Source organism: Brachyistius frenatus, unplaced genomic scaffold (assembly GCF_029030835.1).
Source record: "Brachyistius frenatus isolate BFR_SWC_R1_liver_20210118 unplaced genomic scaffold, ASM2903083v1 Contig_120, whole genome shotgun sequence".
Taxonomy (NCBI): domain Eukaryota; kingdom Metazoa; phylum Chordata; class Actinopteri; family Embiotocidae; genus Brachyistius; species Brachyistius frenatus.
In genome coordinates, this window is record NW_027210719.1 from 814856 (window position 1) to 828820 (window position 13965).

The 13965-nt window shown below is 41.1% G+C and overlaps 1 protein-coding gene across 5 annotated transcripts in view; it reads left to right on the forward strand.

The window, feature by feature from the left end:
• myo16 (myosin XVI) overlaps positions 1-7961 on the forward strand; it is a 101246-nt gene extending 93285 nt beyond the window's left edge. For 4 of the 5 annotated variants that reach the window (XM_069713661.1, XM_069713660.1, XM_069713662.1 and 1 more), the window contains exon 35: positions 4633-7961. In XM_069713661.1, coding sequence (XP_069569762.1) covers positions 4633-4803 — 171 coding nt within the window. In that variant the 3' untranslated portion in view covers positions 4804-7961. Of the gene's footprint in view, positions 1-27; positions 134-4632 lie in introns of all 5 variants that reach the window. The other variant, XR_011311577.1, reaches the window with a different exon arrangement.
• Positions 7962-13965: the final 6004 nt, after the last annotated feature.

Below are 13965 nucleotides of genomic sequence, written 5' to 3' on the forward strand. Positions count from 1 at the left end.
TCTCTCACTCCCTCCTTTATTTTCCAGAGGGGTCATCTCAACTTTTCTCCGTTCGGTGCGGGGGCTGCCCTCTAAAACAGCGAGGGGGGCAAGGGTGGGCTCACTGGAAGCCCTGTCCACATGTAGGGATGTGGTGAGTGTATGTCATGCCGCGCTGCTCTCCACCCGTAATAGCAGTGTTTTTCATAGACCCAGTGTGCAGTCACAACAGTAATGATCCTCCTTTTGCAATAAAGGCTTCAGAAGTTTTGTCAGAAGCTAAATTGAAACCACCCAAAAGTCAATTTTTTTGGAGTATGGAAGACATACTTCCTGTAGAAGGCTGTTTTAAATATTTTTTTGTTTGGTTTTATGAGGAGATCAGAGGCTGTGGTCTGAAATTCATTGTTGTTACAAGGAAATTCAGTATTAATGGCAGAAAAAAGAAAAAATAGTATATGATCCAAGTTTCTGGTAGTTTTGATCCAAAGATTCAAATCTTTCTAAAATATGGGTTATTGGAGAATAATTCTTGAAAACCACTGCTTTCACAGGACATTCTGTGCTTGTTGAATCAAAAAGTCTGAAACAAGAATCAGTGATGTTGCTGCATCCCTCCTTTTTTATCCTTCATTTTCTGGAAAAAAAAAAAAAACTGCAGCTCTTGAGTTGATATAGACTTTCTGCATGAGCATACTAACATTGGTGGATGAGTCTAATCGTTACAGGAGTTCCTTTTGATGCTGTCCTTGGTCCAGCATATGCTAACGCATATGCATAATATGCATAGCAACATTGACACATATGGACTTTACTGCTAAGAGACACTCGAACTTGAGCTGCAGCTTTTCTTTTTGCATATCCATCCGCTGAGATTTTATGTTGCTGAATCCATCACTTAACCCTTCCACCGTTCTCGTTACATCGAAGAGTTGTACAACCCTCGTACTCCTTCAGATCTGTTGAGTCTGATATCGCTGTGAAAGTGCGACGGATAAAAACTGTGGCGTCTTAATGTATGTACGCTGTTACCACGGAAACGTGTTAAGAGAGACCCTTATCTTGGCTCCATCCTTCAGGATCAGAACCATGATTTTATTCATTACCTTGAGATTCTGTGACGCAGAGATGCCTTTCAATTACTTGCATTCCAGACTGCGTTTATGTAAGACTCGCAGAACTAATGAGATAAATGAACATGAAAGGGTGAAGGAATATCCGGGGTGGGGGAGCAACTCCTTTAGAAATGAATGGACTCGTTTGCTTTGGTCCCTGTAGTGAGTAAACATCAACAGTCTCGACTAATTATATAAAGAATAGAGAGACGGCTAAATGATTGAATGATACAGGGATTGATAGTTTTGTTTCTCTCTTCAGATGATACCCAGGCCAAAGGAATGACATTTAAATTATAAGGAATACTCACATGGTTCTAAGAAAGAAGGGGCAGACTCATTTTCATTCCTAAAGTGTATAGGAAGGACAGACAGCCACAGCATTGGTGTCCCTGCATGAGTCAATGTAATCTTTCCAGAGAAATTTCCAGTAAAGAGCTGACACGTACAGTAGGTCATCAGCGACCACCGACGTAGCTTCCTCCACCACACTGGTTCAAACTAGATCTAGAAATACAAGCCGTTTAGTGACCTCTCTGTTTCAGCTGCTTAGAAAAACACATGGAACAGGCATTGCTTTTTTGTTTTTTGTTTCTCGTGTTAATGTTTGTTTAAATAATGAAAAATGAAATGTATTGTAATTTATTGATATTTTGTGCCACTGTGTGTGTGTGTGATGTACATATTTAGCATTTAGATAATATAAATCTGAAAATATGGTATTTTAGCCCCCTGATGTTTGTCTGTGTGTGTGGGGGGGGGGGTGTATTCACAACAGCATGCATTGTTGCCTGGACAAGAGAATGTGTGTTTAATGTGGAAAAGATCAAATATGATATATGTCCTCAGGACATCCAGCCTGTGAGTGACAGTTTGAAATGACCACTGGTCAACCTACATTATCATATAATTACCATAGCATTACCAATATATTAGCATGTTGTTATGGATAATAGGACCATCCCCCACATGTGAGGGCGTGGTTAGGATTTTGTATGTGGAAGGGGGGTTGAGAGAGTTTTTGTTTTCTCAATCAGACAATGATTTATTCAGGCCACTTCATGAAATTTGGGGGTTTGGTCAGGTTTATTGATCTTTTATACCATTAATATCAGTTTCAGCACAGAAAATCTTATAAGGGAATAAAAAAAAAAGTCCGTTTTCAGATAGCCTTGCATTTACAAAGAAAAAAACGATAGAGATTATTGATCCCAGATTTTGAATGTGAACTGACAATTGCAAAACGCTGCATGGCAGTTTCTATTTCCTATGACATTGTATCGTGTCAGATTCTCAGCAACGTTTCTTTTTTTTGTAGTTGTGAATGCAGAGTTACCTTCTTTAATGTCATGACATTTTAATCATGAGAATTCAAATGTTTCACATTTTCTGGCATCAAGGCCTCAAACGATGAATCTCTCCACATTATTACCTGTCAAAACTATATCTGTATTTAATGCTTATTGCATCGTGTGTGTGTGTGTGTGTGTGTGTGTGTGTGTGTGTGTGTGTGTGTGTGTGTGTGTGTGTGTGTGTGTGTGTGTGTGTGTGTGTGTGTGTGCGTGTCCATGTACAGTCATGGATTGCAGAAGGACAGTGTTCCTACTTGTCTACTGTTCCAGTAGCTGGTGTTCCTGGCTGGCGCCAGTGCAGAGAATAGCCTGGCAGGGGGGGTGTAAATTATGGATTAGGCTCTTGAGTATTGTGCTTATGTAGGCAATCAATCTGTACGTGTGCACATGTGTGGGTCCAGAACATATGGATACTCATTGGTAGTATAAGTGCTGGGGACTTGATTTAGCCAAGTGATATCAGACCCAAATTCGGTGAAGATATGGGTCTGGACACGACTATAATCACAGCGTAGAAAAACAAAGCTATGAGCAGTAGTCAAGAGGGCTCAGGGTGTAGGGTAGGAAAGTGACAGTCACATGTTCTGATTTTGGTGTTTTCATGGAATTCGTTGACACTAGGAAAAATATACAGCTGAGTAATGCCAGACTTATCTTAAATCTCATTCCAAAGCATGAAGGAGCTGGTTTTTTTGCCCTTTAACAGCCCATCAGCTGCCATCATTACACTCCACCCCACCCTCACCCCCTCAGTTTCTAATTTGGCCTGGATCACTGGATCATCAGGGCTCGGTCCCGTTGCTGGTATTACTGACTGAGGGAGATTGGAATTCCTGTTGATTTACCTGGATATTGACTCACGGATGACTGATGATGTGCCCCATACAGTGTGTGTGACCTGAGTGTGTGTGTGACCTGAGTGTGTGTGTGTGTGTGTGTGTGTGTGTGTGTGTGTGTGTGTGTGTGTGTGTGTGTGTGTGTGTGTGTGTGTGTGTGTGTGTGTGTGTGTGTGTGTGTGTGTGTGTGTGTGTGTGTGTGTGTGTGTGTGTGTGTGTGTGTGTGTGTGTGTGTGTGTGTGTGTGTGTGTGTGTGTGTGTGTGTGTGTGTGTGTGTGTGTGTGTGTGTGTGTTTGACCTGAGTGTGTGTGTGTGTTTGACCTGAGTGTGTGTGTGACCTGAGTGTGTGTGTGTGTTTGACCTGAGTGTGTGTGTGTGTGTGTGTGTGTGTTTGACCTGAGTGTCTGTGAGGAAACAGATGAGGCACTTTAAGATGCTCGTTGCACAAGGGTCCCGACTTTCACATGATCCACTTGGAGGTGATGTACGTTCCGTGACGGAATATGGAAATGTGCTGCTGTTAAAGCTGTCACTCAAAGGAAGGGATTCCCCTCCATGGTTTCCTGTTGTATTAAGATGGCTTCTTCTTCATGTCTGTGTTGTTAGAATGATTAATGAGGAAAAAGGGACCCAGTTCAGGAAGAGAAACTTCTGCCTCTTCTAAGATGTAGACTTGGACAAAGCCGCATCCTGCTTTTCTTGCTCTGTGGGTGGAATTCTCCAAAGGAAACATGAAAATTAAACTCTCTCCTCCATTTGTGTAACTCTCACACAATAATAGTAAGACTGGCATTCTTTTACAACCTTCTTCTTTTACAACGCGGATTCCAAAAAAGTTGGAACGCTGTGTAAAATGTAAATAAAAACAGAGCGTGATGATTTGCAAATCATGTAAACCCATATTTAATGGAAAATATAACAAAGACAACATGTCAAACATTGAAACTGAGAAAATATATACTCAACATGTTGAAAAAGAGTTGGTACGGGAATGTTTACCACTTTGCTGCATCACATCTTCAACATAACAAAAAAACTCTATTTGATATGTAATCCTTGTTCCATTTTCAATTAAAGATGGGTTTACATCTTTAAATCATCACATTCGGTTTTAATTTACATTTTACAAAGCGTCAAAACTTTTGGGGAAATGAATTTAAATATATATCCGCTGTTTCTCACTTCCATTCCCCATAGCTTGGTCATCTCCGCTTACTGCCATCAATGTTGCCGAATGTGATTCTCCAGTGTGTGATGGAAACATAGACGTGCTGTATTTATTCTTCAGCTAACCCCGGTTTCCTTTCCTAACCCTAATCTGCTCCTCTAATTTCTCCATCCCTGCCGCAGGTGTTCCAGCGGCTACGTCTGTCCAACAGGGCCGAGAGCGCCGCCCTGGGGGAGCTCCTGCGTTGGCGGCGAGTGCAGTGTGAGGGGCGCAGTGACTGGAAGCACCGCCCACCTCAGTCCCCTCCTCTGCCCCCCACGCTGCTCTGGACCAACAGGAAGGCCTCTCCCTGACAGGGGTTGTGTGATGCAGTCTCATGTATTGGCGATGAGGTTGCTCCCTCTATGTTCAGCCACATTCACACAAGCTCTTTTTTTTTTTTTTTGTTTGTTTTTTTGGTCATTTAATGTGGGCCCATAACCTCAATGCCCATGGACTAATCTGAAGCTCCAAGCTCTAAAGCATTAGCCTGGTCCCTGAGCAGAAGGTCCTGGCTCTCCTCTTTGTACTCTACTGTGAAAGAGGCCCCAACCTGTATGATAGAAACTCTGCACTATGCGAAACTGACATGTGTTGGAAAATAAGTGGTTAGCAGACACAGTAGACATTCACGTGGAGGAGGGGGTTATTTTGTGATTGAATATTTTATTCGCAAAAGGAGACCGACAGAAAAATAATGAATATCACATGACTATTTATTTTCAGTTCTTCTGAGATCAAATCTATGATGTCCATCAACTGGAGGCAGAATTTAATAGCACATTAGTTGTGTTTTTGTGGTGGTTCAATTACTGAATGGCCCTCTTATTCTGTCTGTATCCAAGCCTATCATGACATACTGCTGCACACAAAGGAGCTCCACCTCAATACATGGTGCTGATTATACTCGATGTGCTGTGCTGTGACGTTCCCATGAGTTCTTATGTGTGCAACCCCCCAAGTCTAAGACCTCTTAAAGTTTACAAGTCAACCAACGCCTTTGGAAAACCTCCAGGTTTTTTTTTTTGCATCACTGCACTGGCTTCGACATGGGAACTTTTTCAGGTACACAGCTCTCACTTAGCCTCTCATGTTCGGGCTCTTAAGTGCTACTGCAGTCCTGGTAACGAGCGACCAGGGGTCAGGGTAACCTCGTATTATCCCAAGGTGCACTTCTCTCCCCTCTTGTTACCACCAGCCTTCGAGGGACAAAACCCTCTGGCCAAACTACTGCACTTACCTTTACGATGAAAAAGGGATCCAACAAATGAGCCTGCATTGGTTTAATGTATAAAGGTTAAGCTAATATTACAAAGCTTTAGCTGACAGGTATGTAGTTCATGCTGTGAACATGAAACTCTGTGCCAAAGTGATACAATGTGTGAAAGATATGTCTAATCTAACGAGTACAGTTCTAAAAACTGATGTATACAGTAGTCTTCTACTCATATGTGTACAGACTGACGTAAATGACCAAATCATAGCTGTTACTGCGGTGCAGTGGTGATTCTTTGGACTGTTTCCAAATGGATCAGAAGTACATGTTGAAAAAAGGGGAAAAAAAAAAAAAAAGTAGCAACTTAACTGTCACTGTGTCTCATGGACACTTGAACAGGTTGGTGTGTTTGGTGTTGTTCAGGAGATCTCACACACAGACGATCATTGTACAGATTCCTCCATCGTGGGTGTGTCCTCACAGTCGCCAATTACCTTCTGTGTCTTCTTCTCCTTGTCCTCGTTTGACCCCCAACAAACGGACCCCTTTTTTCCCCATTTGACGCCCCCATCCTCCCCGCCCCAGTGGATCAAACCGGCTTTACGGGTGTTTCCATAGTAACTACAATGTAAATAGTGACCGGTGTCGTATGTTCTTGCTTTTACTACAGCAGAGGAGTACAGAGGTTGAATTGAAAGACAAAGGACGAGGAAGAGGTGAGATAATACTGTCTATGATGGTGATACTGAGATTTAAGAATGTCTTGGGTTCGATGCAATGACCGAGGTAAAGAGAAGAGGTTTATTTTAACATGTGAATATCTTTTTTTCAGAATGACTGTCTATGGCTATGAAATTCTTTATACTCTATTTAATATTATTTGTTTATTCCCCTCTCGCCCCTGCTGTTCTGTTCCTCTGAAGCGAGGCAGATGTTTTAAACGTATATGGATGTTTTTATTGCACAATGTTTATGTGGTGTTGTGTTGACTTCTGTAATGGGCTGGGTGTGTCTCGACAAGCTGTTTGATTTCTGAAGATCGCACCAAGTATCAATAGCTCTAATGGATTTCTCATTCCTACTGATCACCCTCAATGTGTCTGATTGATTCAGTCTTACAAATTAGCGACACCATCACTGGATCGATCTCTGCTGCTGTCAGCACGTGAAGGTGCACAAATATTTGTGAGGAATTAGAGGAGAGCGAGCTGAGCTGCGTTTTTGAATTGACTGGCTGAATGTATAAATGCAAATTTTTATTCCACGACCTGTTTTCATCATTGACTCCCTTCTTATCTTATTACTGGAACATGCACCTGTATCTAAAGAGTGTACCTAACTGCTTAATGTGATTATTGTCTTCAGAAGTTATGTATGCAGTTCATTTTTTAAAGCAAGTTAACAACAATAAGGATTTGCTCCATAATTCACACCTTGTCTGCTGTGATTGGGGCTGCATGAGCGCTGCTGTGGAGAACTATGTCGAACATTTCCAGACAAGGATTTAAACTCATCTGTGATCAAGCTAGTTAGCCTTGCCAATGACAGAACTTCTAGCCTCTGTGTTTGTCCTTCATTATGAACAGAGTTCTACTTCGTCATGTGCAGTTATGTGTACTCCCATGTTTTCTGGAAGTCATGAAATGAGGACATTGTTGTTATTGTAACTTAAAGCATATCAGTGCTTTTTACCCTGCATGACCACACACCGGGCCCCGCCCTCCTATAATGTGCTCGTGCTGAAAAGATAAAGGCTGTCTAATGTGAAGAACCGCTTCCCACTGCACTGTGAATTACCACACTGTCCCCCATTTCTCATCTACACACTCGTCCTCCACCTTTAACCGGACATATCTGCTCCATCACAGACGAACCTTGATGAATTAGCTCACTCTGTCGGAAGCTTACCAAACTCTGGCAGCCACATTACTGCCGGTCATCTTTGTTAGTCAGGAATCTATAAATCCTCTGCTCTGAGATCAGCTCTTTGGTGCTGCAGCCAGTGTCCCCAGTCCATGTATAGTTGTCCAGAGAGATACACTATTTCAGCACCTCAAAAGGGATATCTCACTGCCTTTCATAATGTCGTTGTTTTTTTTTTTTTTTTTTAATGTAACCTTTCTTTTGTACATGACATACAGTATATTTTAATCTGCATATATGTTTGTTGAAAGATTGTGATATTTCATAATTATTATGTTCCCAATGTTTTATAAGTACTGTTACCTGTACAGCAATAAAGCACAATTGTGTCAATGACCGTCTTTCTCTCTCTCTGTGTGTGTGTGTGTGTGTGTGTGTGTGTGTGTGTGTGTGTGTGTGTGTGTGTGTGTGTGTGTGTGTGTGTGTGTGTGTGTGTGTGTGTGTGTGTGTGTGTGTGTGTGTGAGAGAGAGAGAGAGAGAGAGAGAATCAGGGTCCTCAGGAATCAAGATTAGAATTCCTGTCTGATAGATTGATGTGTGCATGAGCTTTACAGTGTTTTTGATCTGAGTGTCTTATGAGTTAGAAATACTTCTCTCTCTCTCTCTCTGCTTGAGGCATGTGGCTGAACGGTGACTTGACTTGTGTGCACACGATGTGCTATGTAATAAAAAATTTGCATAAATGCCGTTTATATTTTCTTGTTTGTAGCATGATAATCTTGGCATGACTGTTGCAGAATTGGCTGCTGATGGTATTTCTTTGGAAGACTCTCAGTTTTCGACACATTTCAATGAAAACATTTCTTTTGGTAAGCCTGATTTCGAGATCTTACAAACGGCAAAAGATCACAAAATCAACACAGCATGCGAGTTGAAGGATGATTTTTAGATTTTGGACATGTCAACGTGTAAACACAGCAGAAATCTGCTTGTGTCGCTCTTCAGATGTTCAGAAGATCTTATGATTCATTCTGACACGCAGATATTTTGTGAACTAAATGGTGAACCATTTGTAACTCCTCTCTAGAGAAAATTCTGAGTGTGAGCTTATTTATCTGCATGCAAGGTACTACAGGAGCTCAGCAACTGAATATTTATACTGGTAATAAAGCTGATATACTGGACATCTGCTCTAATGTCTGGAGTATTTAACTCTTGTGTTGTTCTCAGACTGGAGAGGGAATCCTGCTGAGGTGGAAGGTGGATGTCATTGCCGTTGAGTAAAACGTGAGCATTGATTTCTAATCCGTATTTTAAAGTCATGTGTACATGTGTGGATGCTTCAGGCAGCAAAAACTAGTTGGTTTACTGAATGATCCCTGGTTGCAGTTTATTGTATCTCATTGCACGTGTTAATGTGTGTAAACTGTTTTTCTCAAGAGCAGTGAATCACAAATGAGCCATTAACTTGGGCACCTGGTTTATTTGCATATTTCTCTGTTGGCAGCTCGTTCTCTTCTGTGGGTTCTTGGAATCATGTTTAATGTTTAACATACTGGAACACCAAAAAGAGAAGGAAGGGAGGAAGAAGTTTGAATGCTTTCACTTACAAGGCCATATTTACTGTATAAGACTCAATTTATTTATTTTCTGAAACATTATTTAGTTCATATAAGAATGTACCGATAAACACTAGATCTCCATGAGTTGGTTTTTTTTAGTATTTCTGTGATATTTTAATTGCTTTTGCAACATATTTTAAATATAATATGTATCAACATGCAATATATTGTGTGTCCCAGTGTGTTCTCCTGGGATAAACTGCAAGTTAGCTATCAGTGTGTGTTTTGTTGCAGATTATAAATTAAAACCTTTACATTTTCTTTGATGAGGAAAAAAAAGACTGGAAGTTTATTGAAGACATATAAGCAGTTTTTACTACTTTACCACTGTTCTGTACATTTAGTTGTTTTCTCTTGGTAAAATTAAAATTTTTAGTGTTAACAGTGACGCAAGTGTTCTTTTTGATTGGTTGACCATTAATCTAAACCAGCAGTAAAGGAGGGTTCTTCTCTTCTAGATATCCTTGAAACTACCTGTGGCAGCCGGACCATTCTGTCATTTATTGGGGATTGAAGAGGTCCACCATGACTTAGGAGGAAGGGGGTAAATGGCCAAGAGGTCATTTAGACCAAACTGCCCCCTGACGCTTCACCAATAAGGCCTGAATGAAACTCACTGCCCCTTCCTCTCCGGCTCCCATTAAGACCAGTGAATGTGTTCACCTTTGCCATACATCCTGAGTTTCTCCAGATTCTCTTTGGTCTCCATCACTCCCTCAGGGATCCTTTAGAGAGCAGTTGAAACCCAGGTGTGTATTGTGTCTATTAACAGGATGTATGTACATTGATGTACAGGTCAAGAAACCGAACTAGAACATGATGCTGACAATCTGACACCTTTCAGCAGAGAGCTGTGATTACAGACACATGTCCTGAATTGACCTGATGCTAAACTCCTCCTCTGAACTGACATTGTAATCCAGGCATAACTTAATAAACAGCACAGGAGGTTGGTCATGTTCTGGATCTAATAACAGCAATAAGAGCTTTGAGACTTAAAGACTGTTCAGAAATGGAATATCAGCCATGTCAGATGTGCGGCTTTCACTGTTTGAAAACAAAAAACAAAACAAAACAAAAATTAAAAAAAAATATATATATATATATATATATATATATATATATATAGCCTGTAAACAACCAAATTTTATCTTAAACTCTCTCTCTCTCACTAATATGGTTGGATGGATTCCATTTAGCTGCTTTTGTTTCAGGGTCCTAGTTTCAAGCATGCTGCCACACTGTCAGTGATTTTCCTACTTTGACGTGTGAAAAGAAGGCCTATATAAGTACATTACATGTTAGACTTGGATCATCATTATTTCAGCCAGTAAAATATGCCAACATAAGTTTGTGTGCCTCTGTCTGATATCAAAAATCAACGGTTTTGAAACAAACTGTGAATTTAGAACAACACATTTTTTAGCACTATCATTATACACTCTATACTAGAATAGAAAGATTAACAGACAAACATGAGGTAAAAGCTAAAAGGTAACAAAGTGGGACTTGGTAAACTCCTAGTTGGCAGCTGGATCGTCCTACAGTTGCACCACAAGAACCAAACTATAAACCATTTTTTTGTGCTGTATTTATTCATGAGAAACAACAATGCCTCTGTAATAAGAGGTTTTTTGTTTTTTTGTTTTGCATGTGTTTTGTTGAACTGAACACAAAGTTCCCATTCACTGAATCATGGACCCCAGCCATTCAGACAAACAAATAAATGATGCTTGCAATCAATGTTTGCATAAAATGTTTGCATCATCTCATGCTGGGTGAAACCAGATCTTTCTTTTTCCGAGGAAGCACTGAACGGTTGCTCAACAGAGTGGGCGTGTGGGGAGAAAAAGGGAGCTACTGTATGGCATGCACAATGGGGAGGACGAGGGAAAGTATTGATCACATATGGCTGTTTTTCTCAGAGACACGCTGACATTCAACCCTGTTTGTGTACGGTATATGTTTGTGCTAGAGAAGAGAGAGAGAGAGAGAGAGAGAGAGGAAGCAGATGAAAGCTGTGAGGGTCCGTCGATCTGAGACATTTCAAAGGCCGTGAAACACAGGAGTAAACACAATTCCCACCTCTATTGATTACTTAAGCACTGGTTGGAGGGTGGGTAGGTTTATGTTGACTTACAAACAGCCTGGCTCGCTCCAGTCTGATCGATGCTGTGAAAAAAAGATACAGGTTTAATGGGGTTATTCCCTCAGCTGTGTGCCTTCACTGACTTTATGATAGTCAAAGGTTTAGGGTTATTCTTGTGATGTACAACTTTCCAGGCATTTAAAAGCCCCATAATGTCCATTTTCATCCCTACTTTACTGCCCAGTGTCATGATCCTCTCCTCACCTCCTCTTTACCTCTCTGCTCATCCTACCTCCACATTATGACCCCACTGTTGTTCCCTCTTCACCTCTTCACCCGGCCCTTAGTATTCACACAGACTTCCATATACGGCTCGCCAAGAGTGTGAAAATCAATAGCATCATCTCAACACGGCCTCGGTTTTCAATTAACGACTTTGAGGTCTGTCTCTCCAGACACATCCGTCACATCGGATCAGCCTCTGACACGTCAGATTAGACAGAAACTCACACATGAGGAGACTCGTGCACTCACATCATGTGAGCACAACACCACTCAGGGGAAAAAAAACAACCTTAAATCACATTGTTAAAGGTGCACCAGTTAATATTTCATGTAAACAGTGGATCAAGATGACATGTTGCATTAAGAGGTATATAGAGATATATATTCAGCTCTGCAGTTCCTCTCAGTTGTAATCGACCTTTAGTGTAAGACATCTTGTTTTGGTTTTATTAGCGAAAGCTTTACTGTAATCTACGCTTTCTCTAGCCGTGAAACCTGCCCCGCACCAAGCTGCAGACAGACAAAGTTAGCTATTTACTAGTAAATGTGGGGGGAAAACGAAAACTGTAGCTACTAAAGAACCAAATATTGATTCTAAGGAGTTGGTGGAGACCAAAACAGAGTAAAAGGAAAATGAATTTATCACCTCAGAGAAGGGTCAGTTTTATAGGTCATGTTATGTTTTCTGCCTCCTCAACTTGCCAAAAAACAAACAGTATGATTATATCATCTTTCAAATTCTTATTATATCATGGGGAACTTTGAAGATACAGTATTTCATCAAATGTACTTTTTTTACTTTCCAATCTGACCAGCTCTGAAACTATCCACGGACAGTTTTCATGAGCCCTGCTTGGTGAGATATGTATTGTGTCAATGTTTCAACAAACATGCAAACTCCCAACATACCCATCATGGAAATTCCTTCCCCCATCTGAAGTCCATAAACATCCAGTAAACTCTTTAATGTAGAAACACAGTGATCCCATGTCCATGTGCTTTTAGAAAAGGAAAACAAAGTGATAAATCATTGACAGCAGATCAGAAACACAAAATGAACCCTATTGGCTCCACCCTCCCTGAATCCAGACAGCAGCAGCTCAAGTCGTCTTCCTTCCATGTTCCTATTAGCCAGCAGTCAACAGAGACTCAGCCTGGCTTTGATGGAGCTAATTAACATGGCAATTAACAAAGCTCATTTCTGCTGACAATGTCAGACAGGCCGAGACACACTTTTTCACTCATATAGACACGTGGACATGCACTTACACACATTAATGTCTGTCAGGTAAGGTACTTAGGGGCGCTAATGGGAAAACAATTAGCTGTAATTGTGTTTGTAATGTGGCTACAGACACAGAATTGTGAAGTGCAGATTTCACAAAAGCTTTCGAAATAAACTGGAAAAGATTTAAAGAAAACAGGTGATCAGCGCACATTTGCTCATCTATTTTCATATTATGTTAAAGGGTGTGGACACACAGTTGCAGCTGGTGCTGTTGGTGGCAGCTTCTCCATGGATGTGTTTAAACAACGTGAAGCTGGAATTCTTGGGAACTCTCTAAAATTATGTCAATAACCTCTGTATCGTTTCCATGGCAACTGGAGGCCCCTGTTAGTGCAGCGTAACCATTGTGCTGCGATGCTGCTTTTCACCCCGAGGTCGTCGTTCCAAGGACCTTTCTGCGCCTCTCTTTGCTGTATGTCATATTTACATTAACAACCGACGTCACTCCCATAAGCAAACATATGCCACCCCATACCGCGGTCTGCAAGCCGGTGCGGAGCAGCATTGAAGTAAATTCACAAGCCACTATGTCTCACGTGTAGTCAGAAGCTGTTCTTAAAAAAAAAAAAAAAACACCTTTAGATATGTACATTTAGAAGTGAGAATGATCGAGCCTCCTTTGAATTCAGAGGAGACATGTTCATGCGGTGAAATCTCAGGAACATGCTGAACGCTCTGCGAGCACGACAGCCTGGTCAGGAGGGAAAAATGTTAGATGTTTCTCTGCTTCATCCCATGGGCCTCTCCTTTGTGTGGTGGCCAAGCTCTCTTCCTTCATTTGTCTCTGCTGTCAGCAGTAAAATGAAAGATTAGAGAAAACCCCACACTAACCATCTGAGGGAGACACAATGACGAATGTATGGAAGAAAGAGCCCGACAATTTGCTTTTGATATTTTTCATCTGAAAAGGACCCATGTTCCTCTCTTGCCTACCTCCTCCCAAATGTAAATGACAATCAGCACCACGCAGTGCTGGAGCACTTTTTAATCATGCATTAGTTAACTATCTAATCAACCATTTGCCTACTAATTAAATCTCGTAATTGCCCTACTTAAGAGGTATGACTAATTTAATTAGCATGACTGTCTCCTCTTTATGGATGAAAGAAGCAT